At 40.3% G+C, this 18,542-nt stretch overlaps 1 protein-coding gene across 5 annotated transcripts in view; it reads left to right on the top strand.

Annotated features, from left to right (window-relative positions):
* Positions 1–4,220: 4,220 nt before the first annotated feature.
* cwf19l2 (CWF19 like cell cycle control factor 2) overlaps positions 4,221–18,542 on the top strand; it is a 144,988-nt gene continuing 130,666 nt past the window's right edge. For all 5 annotated transcript variants that reach the window (XM_072577483.1, XM_072577486.1, XM_072577485.1 and 2 more), the window contains exon 1: positions 4,221–4,350. In XM_072577483.1, coding sequence (XP_072433584.1) covers positions 4,258–4,350 — 93 coding nt within the window. In that variant the 5' untranslated portion in view covers positions 4,221–4,257. The remainder of the gene's footprint in view (positions 4,351–18,542) is intronic.

Raw genomic sequence — 18,542 nt, forward strand, 5'->3', positions numbered from 1 at the left:
TGAAAGCGAAGAAAATGAATTGAGAGATTTAGGAGCTGTAAAAACAGCAGACGGGCATTGGAGGTTACCTGATGGAAGGGAAATGTTAAACAAAATGATGATGCGAGAGATTATGGCTGTCCTACACCAAGGCAGCCATTGGGGAGTACAAGCAATGTGTGATTTAGTTCTTAGGGAATATGGATGTAAAGGAATATATACAATTGCTAAACAAATATGTGAGGGATGTATCATATGCAGAAAGGTAAATAAGAAAGTCTTGAGAAAACAGACCCCGGGAGGAAGAGACCCAGGATTGAGACCTTTCCAGAGTATACAAGTAGATTATACTGAATTCCCCAGGGTAGACAGACTAAAATATATGTTGGTTATAGTAGATCATTTATCTGGTTGGGTTGAGGCATACCCCCTAGCTACCGCCACTGCGAGTGGGGTGTCTAAAACAATATTGGAGCACATAATTCCCCGATATGGGCTCGTGAACCATATTGATTCCGATCAACGAACTCACTTTACTTCTAAAGTGTTACAGGGGGTAATGAAAGGGTTGGGAATTTCCTGGGAGTTCCATACTCCGTGGCACCCGCCATCATCGGGAAGGGTTGAGAGAATGAACCAAACACTCAAATGACAGCTCTCTAAATTGATAATAGAAACCAGACTCCCTTGGACCAAATGTTTACCTATAGCTCTCTTGCGAGTACAAACAGCCCCAAGGAAAGACTTGGGACTATCCCCCTATGAAATCTTATTTGGATTACCTTACTTGGGAACGAATGGAGAATTTCCAATTCCCAAAACTAAAGATTTGTTTTTAAAGAAGTATATACTGGGTTTGTCCTCCTCTTTGTCTTTCCTAAGGAAACCGGGTTTATTGGCACAGACTCCACCCCTTGAATTCACCGTTCATCCCATCCGGCCGGGCGATTGGATCTTAGTAAAATCATGGACAGAGACTAAATTACAGCCGGACTGGGAAGGGCCGTATCAGGCTCTTTTGACTACCGAAACGGCAATAAGGACAGCGGAGAAAGGCTGGACTCACTACACTCGGATCAAAGGGCCAGTGGACCCTCCCGTGGAGAAAGAAGTCTGGACAGCCGAATCAATGCAAGATCCGCTGAAACTCAGACTAAAGAGACTTTGAGTAACTAATTATACAGTGGCGACGCGAGCGCGGGATTATTTCTGTAAGATTGTATATTAAGTCTTTTTGTGCTTCAGCATGATGTTTAGAATACTGGGAATGCTTAGAGTTATGATGCTAGCTCTCTTAGTATTGGCATTTAATCAAATATCATTTTCATATGTATTATTAACGGTTCCTGAATCTGATAACCCACAAGTAATAGACGCTGATGTATGTAGCTTAGTAAATTGTGGGGACGTAGATAATCAGAGACAGTATCGCAGCTCTGAGATACATCTTAAGTCCTATGGGGATGGCCTTGGGGACGGTACTTGGTATAACGGTCTTGTCACAGTACACCAGGCCCCCTTCCGACCAGCTCGTGATTGCCCTGATAAAAAGTGTAACCCAATATACCTAACAATAAGGAAAACCACATGGCACGAAACAATCCTGGGTGGGGCCACCTATAAGATACAATTAAATGAAACATTTGGGATAGAAATGAAAGCAAATGGGAAGGATTTCTTGGGCTGTTGTTTTTGAATTAGTGTAGGACAGGGAAAACGGGTAGAACTACTGGGTAATAAGATACAATCTTTCACCCCACCCGATGATCCTAAAGTAGTAAAATTTATAGAGGTAAAGGACTTGAAACAGACCATTGAAATAGAAACTGGGTACGGGGATGCAAATGCCTGGGTTGAATGGGTAAAGTATACTGTGAAAAGTCTGAACAAAAGCAATTGCTATGCATGTGCCTCCGGTCGGCCAGTGGCCCAGGTGGTTCCCTTTCCGCTCGGGTGGAAGCGAGACAGGAAGGGCATGAAATGTATGATAGCCCTGTATCAGGATGAGACTGCATGGAATGATAGGAATTGTACCTCCCTATCACTGATGTTCCCTCCCTTGGAGAAGAAAGATGTAAAAGTTCCCCCCCTGTTTTCTGCCGCAGTTGGAAATCACACCTCGTGTGTGCGTAGACGAGGTACAAGTCGGTCGAAAGATTTGGGGGAGCTGAAACTATGTACAGAGATTAAGAATGTCACCGAAACGGAGAAGGGAGGGAACTACTCAGCATTAAAGGTTCCCCGAGCGGATCTGTGGTGGTACTGTGGAGGCAAAATATTGAGACCCACGCTATCTCCAGATTGGAGAGGGATATGTGCAATTGTACAATTGGCAATTCCATTTACCCTGGCATTTGAGAAGGAAAACAAAGGAGGGAAAAAGGGAAGGGGTAAGAGATTACTGTTAGACACTTCTTTCGATGATAGGATTTATCTTGATTCGGTAGGAGTCCCTAGGGGAGTACCGGATGAATTTAAGGCTCGTAACCAGATTGCAGCAGGCTTTGAGTCAGCTCTCTTTTGGTGGGTAACAATTAATAAAAATGTAGATTGGATAAATTACATTTTCTATAATCAACAGCGATTTATAAATTATACAAGAGATGCGATTAAAGGAATATCAGAACAGCTTGATGCGACAAGTAGGATGGCATGGGAAAATAGAATAGCCCTTGATATGATTTTAGCAGAAAAAGGGGGTATGTGTGTGATGTTAGGAGGAAGCTGTTGTACCTTTATTCCTAATAACACTGCACCTGATGGTTCAATTACTCGGGCCTTAAGGGGATTGACTACCTTAGCAGAGGAACTGGCTGAGAATTCAGGAGTAGATACATCTCTCACAGGATGGCTGGAATCATGGTTTGGGAAATGGAAGGGGGTGGTGGTTTCTATCCTTACTTCCCTGATAGTAGTAGTCGGGGTATTTGTAGCCATTGGCTGCTGTATCATACCCTGTATACGAGGACTCACCCAAAGGTTGATTGAAACAGCCTTAATGAAACAGATGCCCCTAAAAGGGAATCAGGCTGAAGGACTTTATCGACTAAATAATGAGGAGATGAGTGAGACCAAGATGGATGAAATCTCCGGGATGATGCTTGCGAATTTCGGGAGCGATGCTTAAAAATAAAATATTTGCAGAAGATAACAAATGGTAACTAAAAGAAAGAGGGGGAATTGTGGGATATGGTGGATTAGTGTTACTTCTGCAATTCCATTTTACAAAGGAGGTGAACTCACACCAGTGGGTAATTGTTTTAGCCAAGAGCTGAGTCAACAAGAATGGAAACAATGTGGAGGAAATATATAATTGTTTTTGTATTAGCTAAAACTGTATGTCAGAAGGTAGACATTATGGGCAAGTAGATAAGATGTTGTGAGGGGATGAAGTTAAGCTAGATACGCCTGTACAAACAGTAGGTATAAACATGTGCTTCCCACTTTTACAAAAACACAGGAACAAACCCCAATTAAAAGGGTCATAGGGATCAGAACGGCCTCGGGAAAGGCACAGATGAAGGGGGTAGATAATGATGAAGAAAGAATATGCCTAACAATGACCTATAGCAGGATAAGGTCAAACAGCTTTGTGAGACCAGAAATAAGCATTTTATCACAGACAAGGCCGGATAAGGCAAGAGGTAAACAGGGGTAATGGGGGCCGGTCTTAGGGAAGTGGACGATGTAAGCAGGGGAGGGAGCAGTGTAAAACAATAGACATCAAATCATATAAATGTTATGTATGAATTGAATTTAGTGTGTGTATGTCTTCTGCCTCTTAGACACGGGACATCACACCCACTTGCAAGTGTAAAATAAATGACACTATTGATTCAGATCTTGTCTCGGACTGAAATTATTGAAGTGAGTGGGCTTTGTTTCTCACACTAGTATGAAATCACGTAATAATTCAATAATTAAGTATGTACTCAAAATGGATTAACATCAAGTATTCCTCAACTATTCTGACATATTCCCAGTTGACACTAAACTGTAGATTTGAAAATCCCAAAAAGCTGCTTCATTCATCATGAATTATTTAAATTTATTGGCTTCGTATATTAGGCGAGGTTGAACTTTTCACGTGCTCTTGCATATGTTTTAAAACAATAAATTAAAGGTTTATATCCAACTCTCGCATAAACAGATCAATAGAAGAACAAAACGCTTCATCCACCAGAGCGCGCGCGCGCGCTGTGTCCGGGACATTGGCTCATCTTCACGACGGTCGTTTTGAGATGTCGTAAAGGTTCATGTTACTCAGGTAACGGCAACATGGCGGAATACGGAGGCAGGTTTGAAAGTGCAAAAGCCATCGAGGAAAGAAGAGAATTTAAACGAAAAGCGAGAGAGGCAGTTGTGACCAAGGTATTGTCTTAGTTCTCGCTGTTTGTCTGCAACAGCCGTGACCAGGAGGCGGGTGATCTCTCACCTTTAAAACCCCCATCACCAAGAGTAAACACAGCGAAAGGCCAAAAGGGTTAACGTTGCTGGTTAATTCTTGACAATCCAGGGAATGTCAGCTTCGCAAGGGCTGGGTGAATTCACGTTTAAAATTAACCTATACTTCACATGTTTTATTAGTTTGTGTACGCGTTTTATTAGTTTATTTGTGTCAATTTGAAACTGCAGGGGTGTCCACTTTTTTTCAATTTATAGAAATGGCTTGGATGAAGGGATTGAAGGTATGGCTGGTAAATCTGTTGGTGAAGCAAAAATATTTATTAGTGTAAGTTGTGAAGTGCTCATAAGGAGGCTACTAAAAGTTGTAGACACTAATGAATTGGGCAAGGATCTGGCAAACAGAGTATAATGTGGGGTAAAACAAAATTGTTGATTTTGGCAGGAAGAATTGAAAAACATATTATCTATTTTTTGAGAAATTGCAGGACTGTGAGATTCAGAGGAATCTAAGCGTCCAAGTGCAGGAGTTGCAAAATGTTAATGAACTGGTACAGTAACTAAATAGGATAACGAGAAAATGTTAGTGTTTATTGTGAGGGGAATTGAACACAAACGCTGGTAGGTTGTGCTTCAGTTATGTAGAGCATTGGTGAGACTGCATTTGGAGCCCTTTGTACAGTACTGGTTTCCTTATTTAAGGAAGGAGGTAAAACACTGGAAGCAGTTCAAACCACTCATACCTGGAATGGACAAGTTGTCTTATGAGGAAATATTGGATAGGCTAGGCTTGAATCTGCAGAAGTTAGAGTAAGACACAATTGGTTGAAACATTCAAGATCATGAAGGGTCTTGACGATGCATGTGAAAAGGATGTTTCTCCTTGTAAGGGCAGTTAGATGTATGAATTACTGTTTTAAAAATAAGGGGTTACCCATTTAAGACAGATGAATTTTTTTTCAGGGTTGTGTTTTTGATATCAAAATATTGTGGAAATAGAGTCCTTGAATATTTTTAAGGCAAAGGTAGTTAAGTTCTTAGCGGGCAAGTGGGTGTAAGATTATTTTGCATTGGCAGGAATATGGAATGATCCAATCTGCCATGATGTTATTGAATGGGATCTAGGCTCGAGGGGCTGAAAAGCTTACTGTTGCCTTAGTTCATCTGTTTGCCTGCCTTTCATAGGTTTTGACTCCCTTGTCCGTCAAGATTTTGTCTAACTGTGCCTTGAACATAAATATCTCACTGCTGTGTGAAAGAGAGCTTCAAAGATTAAGAATCCCCTGAGAGAAGAATTACTTCTCATCTGTTATAAATGGTTGACTTCTAATCTTGAATCAAATTCATTTAGTTCTAGATTCAGAGATGAGAGGTAAAAAAAATCCTTTTACCATCTGCCGTGTCTGGCTCCCCCAGAATGATTGTGTTTTTCTGAACTGCTTGTAATGCTGGTATAACTATAAAATATTTCAGGTGTGATCTTTTCAGTGCCCTAATTCTACCCTTCATTCTCTTTGCAATAAGAGTCCATATTCAACATCTCTTCCTAAGCATTTAGTAAAAACTGAAAAAACTGCCGATGATGTAAAACAGAGACAAAAATAGAAATTGCTGGAAAAGCTCAGCAGGTCTGGCAACATCTGTGGAGAGAAATCAGAGTTAACATTTTGGGTCGAATGACCCTTCTGTTCTGAGGAAGGGTCACTCGACTCAAAATGTTAACTCTGATTTCTCTCGACAAATGCTGCCAGACCTGCTGAGCTTTTCCAGCAATTTCTATTATTGTCTTCCAAAGTACTTGCTGGATTGTGGAGTCAGGGGAAGTTAATGGCCTACTCCTAAATTTTGTATGTTCGTATGTGCATATATTCAGGGAAAAACACTAGAGGAGGAAAAGAAAACTGAAGTAAAATCTTAATATTTTGTGCTTTTGGCCCATTTATATAAAGCTGTTTTCAGTACATTCCTGGGTGTCATAATGAAATAAATTATGAGAGTTGGTGAAGGATAGTGACTAGATGTAGCAGCACTCGATCAATATTTCTGTCTTTTTAATTCATCTGAATTCAAGCCAGAAATTAAAATTGCTTCCTTTATTTAAAAAAACTGGTTGCTTTTTTGCAATAATATATATGTTCTCATAGAAACAAGAAGTGGTTACAGCACCAAGGAATCCATTTCACTTACTAGGTCTGTGCTAGAAAACTCACCCAGTCCAATTCCCTTGTCCTTTCTCTTTAATGTTACAAATGGTTTCTCATCAGTTATATGCACTTCTTGTCAGATGTGGGAGTTTAAGGGTTACTGCGGATGATATCTGCCATAAATGCTGTTGGATGCAAATCTTATCAGATCGAATGGATCGGTTGGAGAGAGACACCTAGAAGCGATGGGGAATTTGCAACAGCAACAGTATATGATGGATGGCAGTTATAGGAAGGGGGGAAAGTCTCAGATACAGTCACATAGATGGGTTAACTCCAGGAAGGGTAAGAGAGGTAGGCACCTAGGGCAGGAGTCTTTTGTGGATATACCCATTTCAAACAGGTATGCTGTTTTGGAAAATGTGGGTGATGGATTCTCGGGGGAACATAACACGAACAACTAAGTTTCTGGTATTGAGACTGGCTCTAATGCAACGAGGGGTACATCGGTTTCAAAGCGATCAGTTGTGTTAGAGGATTCTGTAGTCCGAGGAACAGACAGACGTTTCTGTGGCCAGCAGAGAAAAAGCAGAATGGTGTGTTGTTTCCCTGGTGCTAGGATCAAGAATGTCTGAGAGGGTGCAGAATGTTCTCACGGGGGAGAAGGGCCAGCAGTAGGTCATTGTCCACATTGGAACCAACGATATAAGAAGGGAAAAGGTTGAGATTCTGAAAGAAGATTACAGAGAGTTAGGCAGAAATTTAAAAAGGAGGTCCTCAAGGGTAGTAATATCTGGATTACTCCCAGTGCTATGAGCTAGTGAGGGCAGGAATAGGAGGATAGAGCAGATGAATGCCTGGCTGAGGAGCTGGTGTATGGGAGAAGGATTCAGATTTTGGATCATTGGAATCTCTTTTGGGATAGAAGTGACCTGTACAAGAAGGACGGATTGCACCTAAATTGGAAGGGGACTAATATACTGGCAGGGAAATTTGCTAGAACTGCTTGGGAGGACTTAAACTAGTAAGGTGGGTGGTGGGATCCAGGGAGACAGTGAGGAAAGAGATCAATCTGAAACTGGTACAGTTGAGAACAGAAGTGAGTCAAACAGTCTGGGCAGGCAGGGACAAGGTAAGACTAATAAATTAAACTGCATTTATTTCAATGCAGGGGCCTAACAGGGAAGGCAGATGAACTCGGGGCATGGTTAGGAACATGGGACTGGGATATCTTAGCAATTACAGAAACATGGCTCAGGGACTGGCAGCTTAATGTTCCAGGATACAAATGCTACAGGAATGATAGAGGGGAGGCAAGAGAGGAGGGGGAGTGGCATTTTTGATAAGGGATAGCATTCACGCAGAGGGTAGTACGTGTATGGAATGAGCTACCAGAGGATGTGGTGGAGGATGGTACAATTGCAACATTTAAGAGGCATTTGAATGGGCATATGAATAGGAAGGGTTTGGAGGGATATGGGCTGGGTGCTGGCAGGTGGGACGAGATTGGGTTGGGATATCTAGTTGGCATGGACGGGTTGGACCAAAGGGTCTGTTTCCATGCTGTACATGTCTATGACTCTATGAGTTGCTTATGCGATTTCTTTTGAAAGGTTTAATCAATTTGGCCCCATAATGCACTAAGACGTTGCATTTTAGATCCTAATCATTCATCTGTATGTAAGAAAACTATATGTTCCAGAAAATGTAGTCAGTTATTCAAAAATGGTAGTGAAGAAAGAGTTACTTTTATAGATAGAATACCATGCAGTTTGCCAAATGGGAGGCTTTCAAAAGTGAGATAGAATGAAAGGTAAAACTGGTAAGAGTAGGGAACAATGGATGAATAAAGCTGTTGAGGTTCTGGTCAAGAATAAGAAAGAGGAATACATTAGATATAGACAACTGGGATCAAGCAAATCTCTTGAAGAATAAAAAGAGTATGGGGGCATTCTTAAAAAAAAAATCGCGAGGGTATAAAGAGGAAATGTGATAGCCTTCGCCGATAAATTTGAGGATAATCCAAAGAGGTTCTACAAGTACATTAATAGCAAAAAAACAGCTAGGGAGGGAATAGAACCACTTAAAGATCAATGAGGTTGTGTGTGTGTGTTGAATCTCAGCAGATGGGAGATATACTAAATTAATGTTTTGCATCAGGTTTTACTGTGGAGAAAGAAATGGAGGCTAGAAAACTCGGGGAAATATCAAGACCTATAGATAGAAAGGTGGACATGTCATCAGCACTTCACCAGAGACTCTCATTGATACCTAGTATGGTGACAGAATGTCTGAAAACAAACCTTCAAGCTCAGCAAGCTAACTTACATACTGATCATCAACCTCAGATACAAATCTTCTCAAAAATTGCTAATATTTGTTTAATCTGTGAATATGGGTGAGGTTCCAGAGGACTGGAGGGAGGCTAATGTTGTGCCTTTATTTAAGAAAGAAACCTGGAAACTATAGATCTGTGAACCTACCATGGTGGTGTGTACTTTCTTTGAGGTGATTCTGAAAGATAGCTTAACATGTATTTGGAGAGGCAAGGACTGACTAAGGGTAGTCATTCGCATTTGCAAGGGAAATCTTGTCTCCCAAACTTGATTGAGTTTTTTGAGGAGGTAACCAAGAAGATTGATGAGGGCAGAGCAGTAGGTGTTATTTACATGGATTTTAGTAATGCCTTTGACAGGGTTACACATGGTAGATTAATGAATAAATATTAGATCACATGGGATTCAGGGCAAACTTGCTAATTGAATACAAAATTGGCTTGACTGTAGGAGACAGAGGGTATTGGTGGATGGCTGTTTTTCAAACTTGAGTCCTGTCACCAGTGGTGTTCCACAGGTAGTGGCGCTGGGTTTGCTTTTGTTTGTCATTTATATAAATGATTTGAATTCGAGAGTAGGAGACATGGTTAGTAAATTTGCAGATGACACCAAAAATGTTGGTATTGTGGACAGTAAAGAAGGTTGTCTTGGATTACAAAGAGATCTTGACCAATTGGGTCAGTGGGCTGATGGAATTTAATTTGGATAAATGTGAGGTAAAACATTTTAGTAAAATAAACAGGGGCAGGACTTGCGCAATTAATGTTAGGGCTTTGGGTAGTGGTATAGAATAGAGAGACCTAGGGGTTCAAGTACATTTGGAATTTGCATCACATGTAGACACAGTGGTTAAGAAGGTGTTTAGCATGCTTGCCTTCACTGCTCAGACCTTTTGAGTATAGGAGTTGGGTGTCATATTGGAGTTGTACAGGAAATTGGTGAGGCCTCTTCTGGAGTACTGTGTACAGTTCTAGTCACTCTGTTACAGTATGGGAAAGATATTATTAAATTGGAGAGGGTTCAAAAAAGATTTACCAAAATGTTGCCAGGAATGGAAGATTTGAGTTATAAAGTGAGGCTAAATAGACGGGAACTTCTTTCATTGCAGATTAGGAGTTTGAGAGGTGACCTCATAATGGTTTATAAAATCATGAGGGGCATAAATAAGGCGAATAGCAATAATCTTTTTCCAAGGATGGACGAGTTCAACATGATGGAGTATATTTTTAAGGTGAGAGGAGGAAGATTTTAAAAGCTGAGCCAATGTTTTTTACACAGTGTGGTTTGTGTATGGAATGAACTGGCAGAGGAAGTGGTGGATACAGGTACAGTTACAATCTTGAAAAGACATTTGGATAAGTACATGAATAGGAAGAGTTTGGAGGGATTTGGGCCAAATGTAAGCAGTGGGACTAGTTTAATTTGGGAACATGGTTGGCATTGATTAATTGGATCGAAGGGTCAGTATCCATGCTGTATGACTATATGACTTTCTGATCTTAATGAAGAATTACAGTACATTAACACTGTACAAAATAATATAACACACTCAGGAATTATAGAAAATATCAGTGCTCTTTCTGCTGGTACTCCTTGGAGATTAAGTAGGGGATTGGGCCTTCAAACCAGCTTCATCAGAAGAACTTTGCGCAAACAAAACATTGTTCAATGGTTTTTAAAATGCTCTTCTTAATATTTCACTTTTTATTGAATTGCAGGTACATGCCATGTTTTGAAACATTAATCTTCTATGGCATAAAGAGTTTGCAAGTTCTGGTTAGTGTCTCCATGACTGAGATATGATTTTCACAAGATCTGTAATTTGGCAGGTAGAAATTGGAAAGATGTGACCATTCATATGGGCAAGATTTTCTAACATTTCTTTCATTTTGGATGCAAAACATGAAACTATTCTTGAAAAATGTCCTTGTTCAACCATGCATTACTCTGCACGCAGCTAACAGCACAACACCTTCAAATGCTCTCAAATTTTAATCAACAAAAGCTTGAGGCAAGCCTACAGCAACGATCATTAAACCGTAAATTTGTATTTATTCTGCTTAAAACCTAAAGAACCAAATTCACTTGTGCTAGCTAGGTAGAAATTGGAGGATATCACCAACATAAACCAGTTTCATCTGCATTATAAATTTGTTCAATATAGAAATCAAGTTTAGCAATTAAATAATTTATTTTTTTTAAAGTCACAGTATTTTTCCACAACTTCATCAGCTGATATTTGTTCATTATTTACTTCTAACCTTCTAATGGTGCTTCTAATGTGAATTTTAAAACTTGGAAAATATCCATTAGTAAATGCACAGTGTTTAGTTAATTTAATTTCATTAAAACTTTGTCTTTTCAATGAACATTGGGCCACAGGGAGGCACCCTCTGGTTTTTGCTATTATAGAACATAAAACATTACAGCGCAGTACAGGCCCCTCGACCCTCAATGTTGCGGCAACCTGTGGAACCAATTTGAAGCCGATATGTCCTACACTATTCCATTTTCATCCATATGTTTATCCTATGACTGTGTAAATGCCCTTTAAACCTAGCGAGTCTATTTCTGTTGCAGACAGTGCATTCTGCATCCCTGCTACTCTGAGTAAAGAAACTACCTTTGATATCTGTCCTATATCTATTACCCCTCAATTTATAGCTATATCCCCTTGTCCTAGCCATCACCATCTGAGGAAAAAGGCTCTCACTGTCCACCCTGTCTAACCCTCTGATTATCTCAATTAAGTCACGTCTCAATCTCCTTCTCTCTAACGCAAACAGCCTTAAGTCCCTCAGCCTTTCCTCATAAGACCTTCCCTCCATACCAGGCAACATCCGAGTAAATCTCCTCTGAACCCTTTCCAAAACTTCCACATTCTTCCTATAATGCAACGTCCAAAACTGTACGCAGTACTGCAAGTGCCGCTGCACCAGAGTTTTGTCCAGCTGCAGCGTGACCTCATGGCTCCAAAACTCAATCCCTCTACCAATAAAAGTTAACACACTGTATGCCTTCTTAACAACCTTTATCAACCTGGGTGGCAACTTTCAGAGATCTATATATTTGGACACCGAGGTCTCTCTGCTCTTCTACACTACCAAGAATCTTAACATTAGCCCAGTACTCTGTACTCCTGTTACTCCTTCCAAACTAAATCACCTCACACTTTTCTGCATTAAACTCCATTTGCCACCTCTCTGCCCAGCTCTGCAGCTTATTTCTGTTCTTCTTTAACCTGTGACATCCTTCAGCACTATCCACAACTCCACCGACCTTAGTGTCATCCGCAAATTTACTAACCCATCCTTCTACGTTCTCATTTAGATCATTTATAAAACTGACAAACAGCAGTGGACTCAAAACAGATCCTTACGGTCCATCACTAGTAACTGAACTCTAGGGTGAACATTTCTCATCAACTATCACCTTCTGTCTTCTTTCGGCTAGCCAATTTCTGATCTAAACTACTAAATCACCCTCAATCCCATCCTTCCGTATTTTGTGCAATAGTCTACAGTGGAGAACCTTATCAAATACCTCACTGAAATCCATATATACCATATCAACCACTTTACCCTCATCCACCTGTTTGGTCACCATCTCAGAAAACTCAATAAGGATTGTGAGGCATGACCTACCCTTCACAAAACCATGTTGACTATCCCTAATAAACTTATTTCTTTCTAGATGATTATAAATCCTACCTCTTGTAACCTTTTCCAACACTTTACCCACAACAGAAGTAAGGCTCACTGGTCTATAATTTCCAGGATTTTCTCTACTCATTTGCTATCCTTCAGTCTTCTGGCACTATTCCTGTAAACAATGACCACATAAAGATCAAAGCCAAAGACTCAGCGATCTCCTCCCTGGCTTCCCAGAGAATCCTGGGATAAATCCCATCTGGCCCAAGGGACTTACCTATTCTCACACTCGAGAATTGCTATCATCTCCTCCTTACGAATGTCAATCCCATCTAGTCTGGTAGCCTGTATCTCAGTATTCTCCTCAACAACATTGTCTTTTTCTAGTGTGAATACTGAGGAAAAATATTCAGTTAGTGCTTTCCCCTATCTCCTTGGACTCCACGCATAACTTCCCACTACTAGCCTTGATTGGCCCGAATCTTTCTGTAGTCATTCTTTTATTCCTGATATACCTATTGAAAGCTTTAGGGTTTTCCTTGATTCTATCTGCCAATGACTTCTCATGTCCTCTCCTGGCTCTTCTTAGCTCTCTCTTTAGGTCTTTCCTGGCTAACTTGTAACTCTCAAGCACCTTAACTGAGCCTTCGTGTCTCATTCTAACATAAGCTGCCTTCTTCCTCTTGATGAGAGATTCAACTACTTTAGTAAACCATGGCTCCTCTCTCGACTACCTCCTCCCTGTTTGACAGATACATACTTACCAAGGACATGCAGTAGCTATTCCTTCAATAAGTTCCACATTTTCAATTGTGCATTCTTCTCTATTCTTCCAGCCAACTTCACATTTTCCCACATGATATTCCATCTACCAAGATTTTGTTCACTCGCTAACCCTCTACAGACTTTGTGTCATCCTCAGCACTTGCCTTGCTAACTACTTTTGTTTCATCCAGAAACCTGACTCTATCGCGTTCACTTTCCTCATTGTTATTAATATATTTTTAAAATAGTTGTGGCCCCAACACTGACCCATATGGCTCACCACTGTACCCTACCACAACTAAATTTCTATTTCCTTTCCCTGCTTGAATCGTTTCCTCTACCAAGGTGCCATGGTTACTTTATTCACCATCCCTGTAGTCCCCACTCTGGCTCATACAGCTTTAAAGCACCTCAAAATGGCTGGACAGTTGAAGTGTCTGACATTTCTCAGTTTTTAAACCCCTCAAAACTCATCTTCAGTCTCATGCTCCTGTCCCTGTTCATAGATCATTTTTGAAATTATTAGTCTGTGGGGTGTGATCATCCGATGGAGCAAAGTAACATTTCCTTCCCCGATATGGAATTTTTGCAGCTCACATTCCAGCTCCTCAACTTGGATCTGAAGATCCTTAAGTTACAAATACTTAGTGTTTGCACTGGATCAATCTTGTGTAGGGTAAAAGACCATAGGATGTAGGTACAGAAGTATGCAGGGCTACTAATACCACTACTGGAAAGCTTGGCTGGCTGTGCCAAGATGACCTGACAGTGGTTAGAAATCATTGGACCCTGAATGGCTTCAGTGAAGATTTGCACTCAGGGATATATAAAAAACTCTGGTTGATGGAGCCCTATTGCTTCAATAACAAATAACATGCTGTTTAATACAGTACCATAACAAACAAGTTCTAGAAGCAGCAGATGCAACATGAATTAAAATAAATCATTTTGATTGTTTTTCATTTAATATTAGTGAGAAATTTGACAGCTAAAGTGCTGGGTCTGCTAGTCTAAATTTTAGAAAAAGGGTATTGCATCTTGTTGACAACTAAGAGAATTTCTATTGGAATATAAATAAACTAATGCAAAAAAAGGATTTCCTATGGTATCTGGAAATTGCTTCTTGCATGACTTCTAAATTTTTTCAAATTTCAGTGTATGTCTGTAATTTTCACTCATGACAAAACATTTTGTCAATTCACCAGACCTGTCTGAATATATTAGAAACAGAAAATACTGAAAATGTACAGCAAGTTAGGCAACCTGAGAAATAAAGATGAGTTTTAAAGATGTTTCAGTGCAACCTTTCATTAGAGTTGGTTTAATCATGAAGAACCAAAAAAAACCCATTCAGAATAATTGAGAGAAAAGTAGGTGGAGATTGAGTAAAAATATAACTACTTTAATAGAGTCAGTCAGTGGACCTATTTATAAAGACATTCTCTGCACTTACAGTTGAATTTGGTGTTAATAATTCCAGGATGCATATTCATCCATAGTGGGTTTTTTTCTCACCTACAGACCATGGCTGCATGATTGGGCACTGGTTTCTGTCTAATGTTTGAGCAAGCAATTGTTCTTGATATGTGGGGTATGTTAGTGAATGTCAGCAGGCTATCTGGGTTTTAAGGGTGTGACAGTTGAATGTAAAGGTATCACTTATACACATTTCCAAAATTGTGATTCAAATGACTTGCAGAGAACTGAGGAAAAAGTGTTGATTTTGCAGAAACTCTGCCTGTGTTCAGCTAATTCCATGTCGACTGGGGATCTATGGCTTTGCTACTTGCTAGACAAACTTTAAGGCTCAAGTACTTCAATAGTTTGCAAATTATTGGAACAGTATGGACCGGAGTTGTGCATTGAGACTATGAAGAATCCCCTGCACAGGTATTGTCTGGGAAAGTCCATCTGAAAGTGTCCATTAAAATCAAAGATTCAGGTGGATTGCAACTAACATAAACTTCATATTTTCTCAAAAAAAGTCAGAGGATGAAAAATCTTGTCTTAAGTCTTAAGTAACTTTTAAACTTACTTTGTAAGTAATTGCTGACAACCTCCCTCCAACAGTCTTTCGACCTACCCTGAGAACACATTCACATATTTGGTACTCTGGCAGCCTTCTCAGCTGGTACACTACTGACTGAGTCACTTTACTGAGTACAGTACTCCCCTCACTTAGATGGTAGGATAGCCCACCTCACCACCTGCAGGATACTCACCTAACCCAGACATCCCCCTCATTCGAGGACTACAGTAAGCCACTTCCAACTAACTGCCACCTTAACCCCACACACAGGTTACATGCATATCATTTTGAAAAAATTGTCAAAGTGACTGGCTGTGATGTTGGGCATTTAAAGTTTAGAACCTGGCTTTACTGACTGCTACAAATGTGGGTGTGGTTTTTAAAAGATCACATTCACTGCTAGAAATGTAGCAAGTGGTCCCTGTGCAAGAATGACCAGTGTAGAAGACATCTAAAAATAAGTGGGAAATTTTTAATCTGATTAGGATCAGAAGTAAATTTTCCAACTGTCTGACCCTGATTGGAATTTCTGGGTGAATGTGGTTCCATTTTTAAATTTAATGTGCTGATTTTATTTATTAGACTAGATTTTAATAAAGTAAATTCCTCTTTCTCTCCTGTATTATATGCAAGAATCTTTTAAGCAACAAATTTAATGTCCACTGGAGAAGCAAGTTCTGAGATGGGGTTGGCTCTTTGATAAAGTGGAACATTTATCACTGTGGGGCCTCATTTCTTCGGTACTTGTGTGGCACAGACCTTTCTCTGAGAAAGGGTCACTTGACCTGACACATTTACTCTGATTTCTCAACATAGATGCTGCCAGATGTGCTGAGCTTTTCCAGCAATTTCAATCATTTATACTTTATTTACTGACTATGTCAGCTTTGTCAAATACACAATGATTTACTCTCTTCATCTAAAATTATGAATTGTTTCCATTTTTAAGCATCATATTTTATTGTGGCAGAGTTACTGCCTTTTAAGATGTTGAGACTAGAGGGTTGTAGATTCAGTTCCCTGCACCCAGTTAGACTACTTTAGGTGACTGTAGCATCGACAAGAGTTAGCACCTGTAGGCGCAATAAGGAAAACATTGGAAGGAAAAGTATTTTTTGACCAGTTTTGCAGAAAATATATATCCAGATAACTTGCGCAATTTATGATAATTGTAACAATTGCTATAGGTTACTGTATACACAGAAATTAACATTTGTTCCTTATTATTGTATTGATAGTTCCTGTATTAATGAAGATGTGTTTTTAAAAGCAAATTTTAAAATGTGAAATTCCTGACTTGCAATTCATTGTGTATAGGTGCATATATAGGACGCATTGAGTGCAGGTGACTTTGATAAATCTTATATGGTGTGTAGCAGTTAAATGTTAATTTTTACACACAATATATTGCTATCTCTGTCTTGGCAATAAGTGAAGGTTTTGCAATGCATATCTATAATTAAAAATGCGTGTAATGAGTTGTTGGATAAGAAAAAATTCGATTGTGCATTCAGTAATATGACGTAATATCTGCTTCTGAATAAAAACCCGAGTCAGAAAGCATCTGTGGATGGATAAACTGAAACAAAAACATAAATTGCTGCTCATCGAGGAGGGAATGCAAAGTTAATGTTTTGGGTCCTGTGACCTTTCTTCAGACTGATTGTAGCTAGAAAAAGATTGGTTTGTATTCTGTAGATTGGGTTGAGTGAGAACGGAAATGGCAGGAGTAAACAATAGGGAGAAATGGAACCCGGGAGTGGGGGGGAGAGAGAAAGAGTTGCGTAGACAAAGGTATGGGTAAAGGTCATCCTGGGAGAATCAATAACTGCTAATAGGGATCATTAGTGGCTGACAATGGGTTGTTTGTGATAGTACTGGATTAGTGGTGCTGGAAGAGCACAGCAGTTCAGGCAGCATCCAACGAGCAGCGAAATCAATGTTTCGGGCAAAAGCCCTTCATCAGGAATAAAGGCAGTGAGCCTGAAGCATGGAGAGATAGGCCTTTTTACCTTGTTTGTGATAGTAGTCCATGTGATGACAAGTTCTGGTGTGTGGGGTTTGGGATAAGGAAATTGGGGAACGGTGTTCGAACCCTAAAGTTATTGAACTTAATATTGAGTCCTGAAGGCTGCAGGGTCCCCAAATGAACAATGAGCTGCTCTTCTTCCAGCTTGTGCTGAGCTTTGCTGGAGCACTGCATAAAGTCTGAGACAGAGATGTTGGCCAGGGAACACGGTGGTTTTATTGAAGTGGTGGACAACAGGAACCTCAGGCTCAATTTTGTGGATAGAATATGAGTGTTCTGCAAAGTGGTCACCCAGTCTGCATTTCATCTCCCCAGTGTAGAGCAGACTACATTCTGAGTAGTGATTGCAGTGAGTGAACTGTCGGTAAATTGTTGCTTCACCTATAAGTTGTGTCTGTGGCCTTGGATAGTGAGGAGGGAGGAAGTAAACAGGCAGGTGTTACACCTTCTGCGATTACATGGGAAGGTTCTGTGGAGGTGTGCAGAAGTGTTGAGAGTTTAAGAAGAGTGGACTAAGGTACTCCAGAGGGAATGGTCTCTTGAAAGGCTGACAAGGAAAGAGAGGGGATTACATGTCTGGTGGCATGCCATTGGAGATAACGAAACGACAGCTTTGGATATAGATGTTGGTGGGGTGGCAAATGAGGAGCAGGAAAACCCTGTTGGTGTGTGCAAGGAAAGAGTGGGGGGGGGTTGGGGCTGAAGTGCGGGAGATGGGTCGGAGATAACAGAGGACCTTGTCAACCACAGTGGTAGGGAATCCTTGGTGAAGGAAGAAGGTGGACACTTTGAAGGCACCGTTGTAGAAGCTGGCATTCATGGAACAGATGCAATGGAGGAGGAGAAGCTAAAAGAATGGAATAGAGTCTTTACAGAAGCAGGGTGTGAGGATGTAACTGGGAGTTGGTGGGTTTGTAATGGATATGGGTGACTAACCTATCCCCAGAAGTTGAAACAGATGTTGAGGAAGGTAGGAATCAGAAATGGACCAGATGAAGGTATGGAAATTGGAAGTGAAATTGATAAACCTTCTCAATTATGGACAAAGGAGGGAAGCACCACAGATGATGTCATTGATGTACTTTCGAAAAAGTTGTGGGTGGGGACCCATGTACGAGTGTAACAAGGAATATTTACGCATCTCAAAAGAAACAGGCATAACTGGTCACCTGTGTGGGTACCCTTGTCCACACCTTTGGCCTGAAG

This window comes from Chiloscyllium punctatum, chromosome 9 (assembly GCF_047496795.1).
Source record: "Chiloscyllium punctatum isolate Juve2018m chromosome 9, sChiPun1.3, whole genome shotgun sequence".
NCBI lineage: Eukaryota > Metazoa > Chordata > Chondrichthyes > Orectolobiformes > Hemiscylliidae > Chiloscyllium > Chiloscyllium punctatum.